The sequence below is a fragment of the Lampetra planeri genome, chromosome 49 (genome assembly GCF_965212315.1).
Source record: "Lampetra planeri chromosome 49, kcLamPlan1.2.h2, whole genome shotgun sequence".
Classification (NCBI taxonomy): domain Eukaryota; kingdom Metazoa; phylum Chordata; class Hyperoartia; order Petromyzontiformes; family Petromyzontidae; genus Lampetra; species Lampetra planeri.
In genome coordinates, this window is record NC_136155.1 from 13,583 (window position 1) to 30,623 (window position 17,041).

Below are 17,041 nucleotides of genomic sequence, written 5' to 3' on the forward strand. Positions count from 1 at the left end.
GCTGCAGGGCAGTAATACTACAGCCCTCTTGATTGTTGTATGTTTGTTGAGCTTCTTTCGTAAAGTGCATAGCCGAACGCGCTAATCAGAGTTGTGGGAAATCTGTAATCTCTGTAATCTACCTGGGAACTTCCAAATTAGGGGTGCAACTCTGACTGGTGCCTCTAATATTAGCAAGTACAACAGTAGTTGTCTTTCAAGTAGTTCTGAGAACAGAGCTAGTGTGCATGCATCGCATGATTGCGGTAAAGGTAAGCGATGGTTTTATTTCATTGATTTGGGATAACGGTAAGGTACGAGTTAATGCCTCGCCCGCCAAAGGTATTTCTAAGTTTGGTAGCAGGGTGGCACAGTGGTTAACACTTGTGCCTCACAGCAAGAAAGGCATGGGTGTGTATGTTCTCACTGTTCTGTATGGGTTTCCTCTGGGTTCTCCAGTTTTTTCCCCATGTATATAAACAACTGGTATTGTCAAAAAAAATCAATATATTGCAAAATTACCTGCAAATTATTCATTTGGGATTACACACGGCAACATAGCCTCCTCACCGAGTATTGAGACTCGGAGTCTTGAGACTCGGTGAGGCTTTCCTGGGTAAACAAGCATCATCACAACAACAATAATACATTACTTGGCCCTCAGGAATTAAAAGATCCCTTATCAAGACACGTACACAAGTGTTTTTGTAGTTTTTTAAAAGCTCCTGGGACAAATAATCACTGGAAAATGTATCAGAATAGATGCAGATCCATGGTACCATTGTCCTTCAATCTTATTGGTGTCAGGGGCTATTCTCAGGATCGCAATTCAAGATTGGACTTTTACTCGCTGTCGCAAGGCACCCGAGGAAATAGTTTTTCACCTCGGAATGGGAGAACTTGTTTATAGAATTCCTTGTAGATGGCTGAAATGCACAAAGGGCAGTGTAGGAAAGGGGAGTGGGGGGCGGGGAAGACACATTTATTATTAATGCTTACGATTGCCCAAGCTGTAAACAACAACAACAAAAACTTGCAACCGATTCAAATTGTGAAAACATTGTATGGTTTGTTTAGTGACTGAAGGGCTTGTGTACCGTACAAATGCTCTACGTAGCATAGTGATTTAACATCCCTTTGTCAATCCAATGCTGGATGAAGATCTCCCCATGCTGTGTAGGTCATGGGGGATATTTGACCATACTTCACCAAGTTGGTTCAGTGCAGGTACAACAATGAATGTTGCTGAACTACCCTCTGCTTTTTAGCACTCAGCCTCGCAGTCTGCAGCATCAAATAACCTTCCGTGTATGTTTCCCATCCCAGCACTGTCCAGGCTACACTCCTGCTCAGCTTCCGTGATCTGATGTAATCGGGTGCATTCCTGGGTGATTTGATCATAGGCACCATGAAGTATAAATCCACAAAAATCGCCGCAATATGCAATCCACTTGCATAATTTAACCAGCCAGGACACACGTACTATACAAAGCAGTGTTAATGTCGTCAGCAGTTTTTAATTTTGCTTTCGTCTATTTCAGGGGTCGGCAACTAAATCAACAAGAGGAGCCATTTTTTTGAATTTGGTAAAAATAACTCAATATTTCAAGAGCAGCAATGCATGTGGATATGAGATGGTGGTTCCTTAATAAATAACGTCTGGAAGTGGTCCTTAAAGAGCCACATGCGGCTCCGGAGCTGCAGGTTGCTGACCCTTGGTCTAGTTTATGAAACTTGTAAGATTTAGTCTTTGCCTAGTCTGTCGATTTCGTTAGGTAATTTTCTTAGTCCTCGCCTAGTGAACGAAAACAGCCCGTTCTACTCTGAAACACAATATTCACCTCAACCCTCATCCCCTGAAAAATTACAGGTCAGCCAATCAGTTAACTCAAGTCAATACTTTAATATGTTGTGGTTCACACGAGAGAGGCAGAGACTTCTTTGGAGGCAACACATTTACCATTTGACTGTCTTTTCTCCTTGTCTGGTTCCTTGTGCTTCTGAGTTGATCTCTCTCTTGGACAGCGAACAAAGACTGTGCGGCACATTACAAGTTGACATTATTATGATTTATAGCCAGTTAACATTGTTGGTTTTCCTACGGAAGTCTGGTCTGTAATAACGTTCCTGAAATATATGAATATCAGTCTTCATTCCTCTCATGGTAGTCGGTCACACTTTGGTCTCTGGTCGCAGCCATCGGTGACACAGATAAATAAATAGCCACTATGCGCCAACGAATATTTTTGTCAATGAAGCTTGGCACAATATTCGTCACTGAACTAGGAAACAAGCAAAACAACTACAAATGTGCCGATGAAAAATGGAAGTAGTACGTTCGGAGTGAGCCTAAGTGATAGGTGAAGCAATGTAGACACGAGGGAAAAAACAGATGTCACTGATGCTGTTGTTAAAGCAAACGGAATACAAATTGGCAGTATGCGTCATGACAACAACCGACAAGAGATTTTCGCGGTTGACTACGTACAGTGCGAAAGAAGTTCAATATACATTCGTCATGCAAAATGTAATGGACTGTGCACAAGCAAAGCAGAGAATTCAAGGGTCTCACCGTTCTCTTGATGCGTTCAGCAAATTGTAGAAATGTGGTGAATACATTCGCAAAGCAATTGGTCTTTTTTCTAAATAATCTGCTGGCATTGTAAGAGTTAAGGAAGTGCATGAACTCTCCTTCGTTCATCTAAATAACAACGGCACACGAACAAAAAACATTGATGTTAAAATTATAGCGACGTGACAAATAGCCCATTGATTACTTTGTTTGCGCTCATTAAAAGGCATCTACGATTCAATAACGGTAACTTTTAATATTAATCACGCTAACAATGTCATAAACTAATAGATATAATGTCATATATTAATGTAGTAAATCATCTGATTAGCATGGTTGGCTACGTACTGTGCGAATGAAGTTCCACATACATACAGGGAATCTCTTGACACATTTTTCAGGAGGGTCCTCCATTGGGCTGTTTGGACAATGTATATGGAGCATTTTGTCGGTGGGAGTAAATTGTAACACCTAGAGATAGCCCATTCAAAAGTGGTGTAACACTGAAAGGACCCACTTTGCTATATAGCTCTCTCTTGGCCACCTCACAGCCCTTCAGGTTTCAGAGTTTGACAGGTATTTTCGTGATCCACCAACCATGAATCACAGGCATGCACCATCACACCCAGAGTAGGGGCCATACAATTGATGTACATCCATTGTATATATAAAATATAGATGGGCAGTATATTGTGCAAGTTTGTCTGATAAAAAACCGTGATCAACTATATTTTGAAAAAGTTAGGTAAAAAATAACTACTTTTTAAGAATTAAATAAACACATTTACACACGTACTTTTGTCTCTCCACGTAAAGAAAAAAACGTGTGCAGCTTATTCTATTATTTGCCTTTTGGGTCTCATCAGTGTAAAATATTGCTCAACTAAAGTGATGTAATTGATGGAATGGTCAGTGCTCAATATTACTCAACTAAAGTGACATTAGAGGGGAAAACAATCACTGTAATATAATAAGTATAACCCGTAAAAACAAAGTTTTTCACTATAAATCCTTTATATGCGTAGCAGCGAACTTAATATAAAGGATTTAAAAATATATTCGCTTGTGGGGGACGCAGAGATCGATCCCGCGACCTTTGGCATGGGAAGCGAGGGCGTTACCAACTGCGCTACTCCGCCACGGCCTGTGGAGGGGTTACGCTCTGGGCTCTTATACTGTGACGTTCAGCCAAAGATATGAATGAGTTATATTTGAATATATGTAAAATAATTTTTTTTTGCCTAAAAAGTGTAACATTTTGGGAATTTTTTTTCACGAACATTTATTGTCTAGCACAACGAGTCTGTGTGGAAAATGTCAGCTCGATTGGATCACGGGAAGTGGGTTAAAAAACGACCGAAATATTTGCACGGTCGTAAGCAAGCACGCAAGCAAGCAAGCATGCGAACTTAATATAAAGGATTTAAAAATATATTCGCCTGTGGAGGACGCGGGGATTGATCCCGCGATCTTTGGGCATAGGGAAGCGAGGGCACTACCAACTGCGCTACTCCGCCACGGCCTGTGGAGGGGTTACGCTCTGGGCTCTTACACTCTGACGTTCAGCCAAAGCCATGAATGCGTTCTATTTGAATATATGTAAAATAATTTTTTTTTGCCTAAAAAGTGTAAAATTTTGGGAATTTTGTTTCACGAACAATAATTGTCTGGCACAACGAGTCTGTGTGGAAAATGTCAGCTCGATTGGATCACGGGAAGTGGGTTAAAAAACGACCGAAAGATTTGCACGGTCCTAAGCAAGCAAGCAAGCACGCGAACTTAATATAAAGGATTTAAAAATAAATAAAGTGGTAAAAAAATAATTAAAATATGAATAATTAACATAAAGTGATTAAAATAATAAAAATAAATTCAATTAAAAAATAATTTAAATAAAGTGATTAAAATAATACAAATAAATTGAATAAAAAAATAAATAAAATTAAGTGATTAAAAAGAAATAAAGTGGTTAAAAATAATTAAAATAAAGTGATTAAAATAATAAAATAAATTGAATTAAAAAATAAACGTGATTTGGGGGCAAAAACGTGATTTGGGGGGCAAAAACGTGATTTGGGGGCAAAAACGTGATTTAGGGGGCAAAAACGTGATTTGGGGGGCAAAAACGTGATTTGTGGGCAAAAACGTGATTTTGGGGGCAAAAACGTAATTTGGGGGCAAAAACGTGATTTGGGGGCAAAAACATGATTTGGGGGCAAAAACGTGATTTGGGGGCAAAAACGTGATTTGGGGGCAAAAACGTGATTTGGGGGCAAAAACGTGATTTGGGGGCAAAACCGTGATTTGGGGGCAAAAACGTGATTTGGGGGCAAAAACGTGATTTGGGGGCAAAAACGTTATTTGGGGGCAAAAATGTGATTTTGGTGGCAAAAACGTGATTTGGAGGGCAAAAACGTGATTTGGAGGGCAAAAACGTGATTTGGGGGCAAAAACGTGATTTGGGGGGCAAAAACGTGATTTGGGGGCAAAAACGTGATTTGGGGGCAAAAACGTGATTTAGGGGGCAAAAACGTGATTTGGGGGCAAAAACGTGATTTGGGGGGCAAAAACGTGATTTGGGGGCAAAAACGTGATTTGGTGGCAAAAACGTGATTTGGGGAAAAAAATAAAGTGATTAGAATAATAAAAATAAATTCCATTAAAAAATAAATAAAATAAAGTGAATAATAAGTATTACCCGTAAAAACAAAGTTTTTCACTATAAATCCTTTATATGCGTGGCAGCGAACTTAATATAAAGGATTAAAAAATATATTCGCCTGTGGAGGATGCGGGGATCGATCCCGCGACCTTTGGCATGGGAAGCGAGGGCACTACCAACTGCGCTACTCCGCCACGGCCTGTGGAGGGGTTACGCTCTGGGCTCTTATACTGTGAATGAGTTCTATTTGAATATATGTAAAATAATTTTTTTTGCCTAAAAAGTGTAAAATTTTGGGAATTTTTTTTCACGAACAATAATTGTCTGGCACAACGAGTCTGTGTGGAAAATGTCAGCTCGATTGGATCACGGGAAGTGTGTTAAAAAACGACCGAAAGATTTGCACGGTCCTAAGCAAGCAAGCACGCGAACTTAATATAAAGGATTTAAAAATAAGGACAAAGACCATATCACCTAGGCTACGTCTTATCCTATCAGACCTCGGAAGCTTAGCAGGGTTGACCCTAGATTCCTCTCCGATGGGTGACCACTATGTGCACAAAACAGGTGCAGTAGGTATTGTGAGCAGTAGAGGGCAGTGCAAAAAATCCATCGCTATTCTGTAGTGCTCACACCTTCATCAACCCGCATTGACCATCGTGGTGAAGTATGGTCAATGACCCTCATTGCTTGCAAGGCATTGGGGAGGATATCTGGCTGTACATGTACAAACATATATTGGGGCAATGCTAAAACGTGGACCAACTCCGAAAATGTAAAGATACCATTGTCTGGTAACGCAAATTAAACCATAACGAAAATACAGATGCAGGTTCTTACTGTAGTGCCGCATTCCAAATCGTTTTTTTCTCGGTATAGCTTGACGGATTCATTTGCCACTTTGCACTGAAAACAAAAATGCCCACGCACACACGTAATATTTTCAACATCATCAACATTCATGATCGATCCACTGCTTGATGAAGGCCTCCCCAAACCACCACCGTCCCTCAATTTCCTCCAGAACATGACCTGATTTTCATCCCTTCTCTGGCTGCCAATCTATCGTCAGTCTGGAATACTGGCGCACACCAAATACAGTATGTTCTCATATAATACGTGTTTTCATAAAGCGATGAATGTATTAGGGAACACATTTTTATAATGCGGATGCGTATTGGATATAACGCGATTGAGGGAACAAAACTACGTCGCACGAGCAGGAAGCAGCGGTTGTGCGGCTGCCTCGGCGTAGGATCACACAAGGCGGATCGCACAAAGCGGATCACACAAGGATCACACAAGGCGGATCGCACAAGGGGCGGAATGCTGCTGGATTCTTCGAGATGCTACCCACGCGCCTCAATCTTTGTTAAGCATGCGTACGCATCTCACGTGTTATCACGGACTGTGCTTTACCCTATATTATATATTATTTATAATAAGGACATTTTTCCATAACGCGATGTTCTTCAGGAACGCAACTACCGCGTTGTAGGAGAACATACTGTATGCAAGTGTAAATTTAAGCCGTAATCGGTTGTGCTTTTTGTCTGAAGTTAAACACAAACTGACAAGCCAGCCAATTAACCGAGCCTCAATTCTGTTAGTAATGCATGCTTTCACACGCACACACGAATTGTACTGGTATAGCATACAGGCGTGCAGCCGCTGTGTTGGTGTCTTGGGGTCCAGACACCCCCAAAATGCTTAGACATGGTTAAACATGTTGTTTGAGACGTTTAGACATGGCTCAGGGACACCTACGACATTTCGACAAAATCATGGCATTTTTACCCAGACCCAACAATTACCCAAGCTCTGCATTCCTCTTTATATTTCGATGTCTTCATCAAATTAATGGGTGTTTATACACGTGGGAGCAAACCGGAGCACCTGGAGAAAATCCAAGCATGTGAGGGGACACCAAGCTATCCCAAACAAAATGTTATAAATCTGCACTATTATGTACTGTACCGCCTTCTCTCGGCAAGCCAGTATATTCGAATAAGAATCTTTATTTATACTGGAGGAATCCGATGAGCTATAAAGCTCGTTTTCACAGATATCCAGTATGTGGCACTGTGACATATGGCACCTCGGCACGCATGGGAATGGGTTTTTCCAACATTTGTGTGATCCACCAACCCCCGCCGCCTCCATCGTGATAGATTACAAGCCATGTGCGTAGCCACCACTGCCTAACGAAATAACATCAATGCCGATCGTGCTGAGGATGGAACATTTATCTTGCACAGCAGTTGCATGAGCAGGAGTAGGCTCAGCACTGAATCAATGGCGGGTAGTAGCATAGAATGTACGTAATCATGCCGTATAACTCGTCTTATCCTGACGAAGCTGGAGGGAGGGGGGGGCAAGCTTTGTGGATCCTGATTGGAATTGACCCAATAACCACCGTGACCATTTGCTCATGAGCCACTTGTGATGCCACCGCAACGGAGCAGCTCTGCTGGGGCTGCTGCCCCTTTGCAAACCCCCCACACGGGCGCACACTCCCCCCCCCACTGAACACCCACCTGCACCACGTAGGACCTCGTGGGGGAATCACCTGGCCCCTGGGTTTTCACCCGAGAGTCCCCTCGTGGTGGGGGGGGGGGGGGCTCCACGGTTTCCCGGGGCCAGGGAATTGGCAGATTTCCCCCAGGTTAAATTGCACTGCGGCACCGTGGACTGACCTAACATCGTATGGCCACGGCGAAGCCCGTCGGGCAACCAGTCAGAATACAGCAAGAATAGAGTAAGAATACACACAAGGGAAGGGAGCCGAACTTCCAGCGAGGAGCGGGTTTTGAACCCGGTTGTGGGGGCATGGTTAATAACATCTTTCCAATGATTATCATTGGAAAGTGATTATCATTGGAAAGATGTTATTAACCATGCAAAAAAGATTTAACTACACATATTTGGAGCATTCCTGGCAGCGATTTCAGCCGCACCACCTCTACATAACAATAGGCTCAGTCAACCATTCTACACAACAAAGACTAATTTCCTGGCAGCGATTTAAGCCGCACCACCTCTAAATAATAATAGGCTCAGTCAACCATTCTACACAACAAAGACTAATTTCCTGGCAGCGATTTAAGCCGCATCATCTCTACATAACAAAAAGGCTCAGTCCCTTTTACATGCACCTTTACATCATCCGCACCTAGTTTACACAACAAAGGCTCTTTCCTAACAGCGTGCTTCAGCCGCACCGAACCTCAGAAATAATATTCAGGGCCTACCTTGGCTCCTCCCACCCTCAACCAGTATATATAAAACACGGTTTTCTTGGAATTTCTCTCACTTGATACAGCTATCGTGCTGTGACTGTTCCACCTGAAGACGGAAGCTTGTGTTGCCTCCGAAACGTCGTGATTTTTATTTTTATTTTACTTTTATTAATTAAAATTTTTTACCTACGTGACTTTACCGAAAAAACCTAAGAATATAACGGTGAAGATTTACGAGTGAGTTGTGTGGATTAAGAATTGGTCTGTGCTCGGGTACCATGGTGGCGAGATGTTAACTGCCTCGCCTGGTATACAGGAGGTTGTCGGTTTTATTTGGAATTTGAATGTTCTCCCGTGGTGAAGTAGATTTTTCTCCGGGTCCTCCGGTTTTTCCCTCCACATTTAGAAACCTGCATTTAAAGTATTTAGCTGTTATACATTTCCAATGATAAGCCACTTAGTTGAGCTATCAATTGTGGCAGGTTGATTCTGAAAAAGAGCTATTTAGCGCAGTGGGTGTTACCTGGTAAAATAAAAAAAGTTTCATTTCGAATTAGAATCCAAAGATGTACAGGATCAACGGCCAGTGACTCGATTTCTTACCCCACATTTTTTAGGACAGTGGTGACTTCCTTATTTTCAATACGCTTCTAAGATAGTGCATACAGTACCGGATGCTGTAAAGCCACACGGCCATTGTAAACATGTCAAATGAAACCATGAACGAGCAACGTGAACTGGAATAGGGTCAAACCCGCGCCATTTGTATTTCTCAAACTCGCGAACGTTCTTACGGCAAGGGTTGGATCACCTGGACAGAAACAGGCCGGCGCGGTGGTAGTAACGTTCGTTCCTCGTAGCAAGCAGGTCCTGTGTTCAATACCCAAATCGGGTGCCTGTTTTGTGTGGAGTTTATACGTTCTCCCCCTCTTTTGCATGTGTTTCCTCCAATTATCTGGTTTGCTCCAATAGCAAAACAAAAACCTGCAGTGTTACTGGTATTGGCCAACTATTAAACTATATATATAAAGCATTTTTTAAGGCCCACTGAGCTATATAGCTATTTTTCAGAAACGACCTGGCCACACATTATAACAGCTTAACGCAGTGGCTTATCGTGTGCAAATGTGTCGCAGCCAAATGCTTTAAATGCATGCTTCTAAATGTGGAGGAAAAACCCGAAGTAGCTGGAGAAAAATCCACGCGATCACAGGGAGAGAGACATACGAACTCCAATGATAGAGCAGGCGTCAGGGTTGTGATCCAATCCACGACTTCCTGTATACTAGGCAAGGTAGGTAACATCTAAAAAAACACTTGCAAATTACTCAATTGGGATAACAATAACATCCGCTCCTACTGAGAAAACTGACTGAAAAAGTATTGAGACTCAGTGGGGCTTTACTGGCTAAATAAGCGAATTAATATAAAAAATAAGTCAAATTCTCTTACAGTCGTAAATCCAAAATTAAGCCTATTTCTTCGTGCCAGTGTTGTCGCATATGTATCTCTGAGACAAAGTGTACGTTGCCTTAAGTCTGGAACAAGAAATATACTATGCATGGACTGAAGTGCCTAAAGAACACCAGTTATATAAGGGGACATGGTATACAAATTATACTCATAGGTCAGACAGATGCGTCCAGGTATATACTCGCTTTAATTCCATCTATAAACACCTTGCACATTAACGTATTCATTATCAATCATAACGCCCCCCACGAAGTGGTGGGTTAGAGATGCAAACTCGTCGGGGTTGTCTGTCCACCACACTCGCCACTGGTGTGGCTGGGAATCGAACTCACGTGACAATTCGGCTCGGTGTGTTCCTTTCCAGTAATCACATATAAACGCCAGCAGTATGCATGCCGGACCATCTTTGTCTCCCCAAGACTGATATTCATACACCCGGGGTATCAATGCCGTATATTGGACAGCGCTACCCACTGCGACACCGCTCCCACACGCATCCAACAAAGAGAAAGATGCCCCATATAACCAGAGCAGAACGTTAAGACAAGTGCTGTCAGCAAGCATCTATCTAGGCCGGCGCGGCGAACGAGGGTGAGGAGAGAAAGGAAGGGTTATGTGGCCAGCATCACGCTCGACCGCCTTTCTCTCCCAGTACTGATATTTACACAAGGCACCAGGGTACTCATTTAATTTTAAGTCGAGTGGGGGGTTTAGTTATCACTGGCTACTGATGTTGGCCGTGAGCGTGAATGAAACTCAGGTCACCGTGTTCGTTAGCGCATTACGCTAACCACTGCGACACCGCTCCCCACACAACAATAAATGCAAAGGTCGCCTAATACCCTTAGTAGACTGATGGGGAAAGTGCTGTTAGTCAGCACCTATTAAGGCCGGCACGGCACACGAGGGCATGGGCGAGAAGAGCAACACCACGCTCGGCCACCTTTGTCTCTCCAGTGGTCATGTTTAACACACACTTCAAGTATTTATTTAAGGGTGAGTCGACCGAGGGAAGCCTCAAACCCGGCTCAATTATTCGTCACCGATGTTGGGCGGGAGCAGGATTCGAACTCGGCTCGCCGGGTTCAGAGCTCAGTGCGTTAACCACTGTGCCACCGCTCGCCATTGTCACGGCAGCGACACATCTACTGCAGTACACACTACCGTATTTAGGTACGCTGCATTGGCAGTGGTGCGCAGGAATAATAACATAAACAAACTTAACACATTTGTCAATGACAACGTGTGGTCCGAATTGAAAATATATATGATAGGCGACCTTTGAGGCAATGACCCTTAACAATGACACATACATAGAGAGTGAGGCCATAGAGTAAGATAATATAGACTGCACATTTTGCACCACGGGGCCTGATTGACTAAGTGACGAGAATTTACAAAATGTGTTTTTTCTGATTACTACGTTCTGATGTGAGCGTACATACGCACGAATGTGAGCGTTAGAAATCGACTTACCTTCTTGGCGGACGCCTGCAGCTCCGATACATCCCTGCAGTGGTCATTCCTGTCGCCCGGCATGGACATCGCCCGCAGCGAGAGGAGGATGATGCATGCGAGCGACTGGTGACCCACACCTACGTTGAACGAGACGCGCGTTGTGTGTTTCCGCTCGCAGGAGCCACCCGCGCCGCTATATAAAGCGGATCAAAGCAGAAGCTAAAGGGCACCCAAATAGCTTAAGGGAAGAGGGGTGGGTTCTTGTAAAAAAAACAAGTTGGCGCCTTAAAACATGATGCCAAAAATACGAATAGGATTTTACCCTTTCTGGAAATGGCACAGGAGGTGATAAGATGTTTAAATACCAAATAGACACCTTTTGGAAGACATCAGATCTGCATTAACCACATACGTGTGGCAATACATGAAAACAAGCATGCTCTGATGAAACAACATGCATTGTCTTTGAAACTGATTGGCCTGCACTCGAGTCAGCCTTCTCCGTGGCCTTGTCTCACCAATGTTAAACCAAAAAGGGGAATTCATCTTCTTGTTTTTTCATCATTTTGTTACTGGCAAAAGTGTCCCATAGATATAGGCGCAATAAAAAACATATAATGTCACGTCACGACCGAATGGCAACACGGTTCTACCCGACATCACATGAGAGAGCCGTAGTCAGTCCACTGCTGGATGAACGCCTCCTCTCCAATCCGTCGCCGCCGCCACCGATCACGATCCTGCGATGTCATAATTAATCCACCCAGTACCGGGACCACTTTACATAAATCGTCATTGAACCTCTCGAATATGTCTCTTATCTTCAACTTTCTCCTCGTCTCACCACACCTTCAATATTGTTTATACTGTATCATAGCCCATGTCTCTTCCCTCATCTCAGGAATTATTTGACCGACTCCCCCCCACCCCTCCTTTGCTGTCAGTTCTGAGCAACATTGCCTCCACCCACACAATCAGACAGGTCGGTGGTGGTGGGGGTGGTGGGGGGTGGGGGGAGGCTGCTCTTGGCACGCGACGGGAGAAGATCCGTGCTCATTCAGGTCTGCCGCTGCCCGTCTGTCATCGCAGCACCCACCACCATGGGAGCAGGAAACGCGCCACGCCAGGACGTTGTCAGCAGAGTCGGCAAACTACGTGAATGGATGGCCCTGCTCAACAGTTCCAAACTGGCCGAAGCGTGTGAGGGGGCCGGGGAGGCCAAGGGGGCCGACGGGACCGGGGGGGCCGACGGGACTGGGGGGGGGGCGACGGCGCGAGCAGAGGGAGCCGACACTCACTCACACACCATACACTGACTCGCTCACACATCATACACTGACTCACTCACACTCCATACACTGACTCACACACACACCATACACTGACTCGCTCACACATCATACACTGACTCACTCACACACCATACACTGACTCACTCACACACCATACACTGACTCGCTCACACACCATACACTGACTCGCTCACATACCATACACTGACTCGCTCACACACCATACACTGACTCGCTCACATATCATACACTGACTCACTCACACACCATACACTGACTCGCTCACACACCATACACTGACTCACTCACACACCATACACTTACTCACTCACACACCATACACTGACTCACTCACACACCATACACTGACTCGCTCACACACCATACACTGACTCGCTCACACACCATACACTGACTCACTCACACACCATACACTGACTCACTCACACACCATACACTGACTCGCTCACACATCATACACTGACTCACTCACACACCATACACTGACTCACTCACACACCATACACTGACTCACTCACACATCTTACACTGACTCGCTCACACACCATACACTGACTCACTCACACACCATACACTGACTCACTCACACACCATACACTGACTCGCTCACACACCATACACTGACTCGCTCACACATCATACACTGACTCACTCACACACCATACACTGACTCGCTCACACACCATACACTGACTCGCTCACACACCATACACTGACTCACTCACACACCATACACTGACTCACTCACACACCATACACTGACTCGCTCACACATCATACACTGACTCACTCACACACCATACACTGACTCACTCACACACCATACACTGACTCACTCACACATCTTACACTGACTCGCTCACACACCATACACTGACTCGCTCACACACCATACACTGACTCGCTCACACACCATACACTGACTCGCTCAAACACCATACACTGACTCGCTCACACACCATACACTGACTCACTCACACACCATACATTGACTCGCTCACACATCTTACACTGACTTACTCACACACCATACACTGACTCGCTCACACACCATACACTGACTCACTCACACATCTTACACTGACTCACTCACACACCATACACTGACTCGCTCACACATCATACACTGACTCACTCACACATCTTACACTGACTCACTCACACACCATACACTGACTCGCTCACACACCATACACTGACTCGCTCACACATCTTACACTGACTCGCTCACACACCATACACTGACTCACTCACACACCATACACTGACTCACTCACACATCATACACTGACTCGCTCACACATCTTACACTGACTCACTCACACACCATACACTGACTCCTTCACACACCATACACTGACTCGCTCACACACCATACACTGACTCACTCACACACCATACACTGACTCGCTCACACACCATACACTGACTCGCTCACACACCATACACTGACTCACTCACACATCTTACACTGACTCACTCACACATCTTACACTGACTCGCTCACACATCATACACTGACTCACTCACACACCATACACTGACTCGCTCACACATCATACACTGACTCACTCACACATCATACACTGACTCGCTCACACATCATACACTGACTCACTCACACATCTTACACCGACTCACTCACACATCTTACACTGACTCGCTCACACATCTTACACTGACTCACTCACACACCATACACTGACTCGCTCACACATCATACACTAACTCACTCACACATCATACACTGGGAGTGTCGTGCTACCAGCTATGGCTGCAGGTTTTGTCGTACGTGTTATGTATATCGTTTATTGTTAAATTTCAAATCACAATTCCTATGATTACTGTTGTTACATTGTTTTATAGCTTTATTTTGGTGATTCGAAAACATATGGTTAATCTAAATTGTCTTATGGTTGTATTGTTGTTGGCTTGCACCACATTGTGATTTTTGCACACAGCGTTTTAATACGTTTTTTGTGGAATATTTGCTGGTTTATTCCAGGATGTTTTTTTGTTGCGCGTCGTCGCTTTGGGATGTTCTGTGTTCATATTTTGTTTGTTGCGGTTGCACCCGACTTCAGAGCCGCATGGCTCACAGGGCTATATCTAATAAATGAAACTTGATACTGGAAGCGTCTTCTCGTGCAGCAGAACTCTACCTGGTAACCCCAGACTATAGCTGTGGTTTAATAAGGCAGACGATGATGATGACCGTGATGATGCACACAAGTGCATTCCCAAAGACTACGTCCGCTAACAAAGCCGTGCTCAGAAAAAAAATGAAGCTGGTGTCTGGCTTGGTGCAAACGGCAAGCAATAGGTACTACATATATTTTGTTCAGCTTTCTCTTATCTCACTAGATATGTATTGGCTAGCACCACTGGCTAAAATGCTAAACACTCGCGGCTGTACACACACACAGAATCTCACAATATGTGTGCGTAGGTGCACGCGGCTGTGCTCCGTGGTTGTGCTCCGATGCATTTGCCTGGTTTGTCTCTTCAGAAACTGAATTGTCAGGCCACTTCCTCTCTCGAGTATTTCGCGTTGCCGGCTGTCGCTTGTGTTGCAACCAGCTCCGGGAACCGGCAAGACCAGTAGCAGCCGCAACGCCTGATAATCGAGGGGGCGAGTTGACAATTCAGTTGCTGACGATGCAATCAGGCAAACGCATCCGATAGCTCACACTAGCACCACACCAACAGCAACCACACTCGCTCTTGTGAATATATTACTGGGCTTACATTTTCATTGAATATTTTTTTCAGGGTCGGTGCTCCACTGAAGTAGAGATGCACGTAACCATAGTAGCCACAGCCATCGTGAAAGACACATACTGGACGTGGAGGGCCGTTCGCGGATTTAAGTTTATCGTGTGACCGGCCGATCCGCAAAGACCCGGCCGAGATGAAATCCGGGCCAGGAAGGTCATTCACGCGAGAGCAGAGCTGCTGCGCATACCTGTTGACGCTGGATACAATCTCCAGCGAGACGTATACAATTATCTTTTTTTGCTGCTCGGCATTTACATCAGCCACACGAAAACAAATCTAAATTTGTATCGCTTTGCAACACTGCGCTTTGCATGATGTGACAACTTAATTGAATTGGCTCTGTGGGGTGGCGGAGGGTGTAGCTGAACATCGGCATTATACCGACGACGATCTTGCGTGTTAAACATAAAATTGACCAATTATCAGTTTAAACCCGTTGATATTACTAATCCTCGTGTTGGGGTTAAGGCCTTTCCCCAGAACCTACGCCGTGTCGATCATGGGGGGATGTTTGACCATATTTGACCACGCTGGTCAGCACGATTTGTACTGTATATTACATTACATTATACGTTGCTGGGTGGCCGCATTGATCAGAATTCTGGAGCGTTAACCAAATTGATTGAAATTATCTTCCTATTGGCACCGCCCATAGGCTTGAACAATAATACATTTACCGCAAATGCGCCACCTGCTGCGAAACGTGCGTGGAATACCTTTCCGAAATATTTGCAAGAGCTATGAGAGGTGAGTCACTGCAACATTTTGCTCGCTTTGCAACATTACGATTTGCTTAAAAAAACTAGAGGGATGGGAAAAATTTATATTCACGTATTTGCGAGATACTTTTGGTTTAAACTGTGGCTGTAGAGACGTGTCTTTAGAGTACCGTATTGACGTTCCACGCGAAGTATATAATTATATAATTATCACTCAAGGACAACGATCCCCCCCCCCCCCCATTATTATAGCCTTAACTTACTTTTGGAGCAAGTGTTATGAGCGAGTAGCACCTATGAAAGCCGGCACGGCACATGAGGAGGTGGGTGACGAGCACCACGCCGGCCGCCTTTGTCTCCCCAGTGGCGATGTGTACACACCACAACCACACTGGTGTTGCGACAGTGACGAAGTGCTTAGAGCGCTTCGCTTTGAACTCGTCGACTTGAGTTCGATTGCCGGCTGCGGTCCACATCAGTGACGCGTGATATCCGACTCGGTTATGCTTCACACAGCCCCTTCAGCGGAACAGTGGCTTGATAACAAGTTAATACATCGTATTATTAAAATGTAATCACGTGTAAGAAACATTATATTACTCATTGATGAAAGTGTAAACGTATTAATGATCGTTACCACGTTGTCAATGAATGATGATCGCGTGCGCATGTTTGTGAAAGGCACGGGAACAAACGATGCACACGTGACCTCTGTGCGGAATTGACAACCGTCACATTTACTCGACCAGGACCAAATATTAATATCGCCCATGGTTAACAGCAGCTGTCGTACGAATTCATGTATGTTGAACTTCTTTCGCATCGTTCGTAGCCAACCGTGCTGATCG

At 44.5% G+C, this 17,041-nt stretch overlaps 1 protein-coding gene across 1 annotated transcript; it reads right to left on the reverse strand.

Annotated features, from left to right (window-relative positions):
- Positions 1–669: 669 nt before the first annotated feature.
- Positions 670–11,553, reverse strand: LOC144734056 (uncharacterized). Its single transcript, XM_078616105.1, has 5 exons — positions 11,402–11,553; positions 6,054–6,119; positions 2,552–2,680; positions 1,940–2,014; positions 670–905 (listed from the first exon to the last, which is right to left on the reverse strand). The coding sequence occupies exons 1-5, from the start codon at positions 11,468–11,470 to the stop codon at positions 783–785; spliced, it is 462 nt and encodes a 153-aa protein (XP_078472231.1). The 5' UTR covers positions 11,471–11,553; the 3' UTR covers positions 670–782.
- Positions 11,554–17,041: the final 5,488 nt, after the last annotated feature.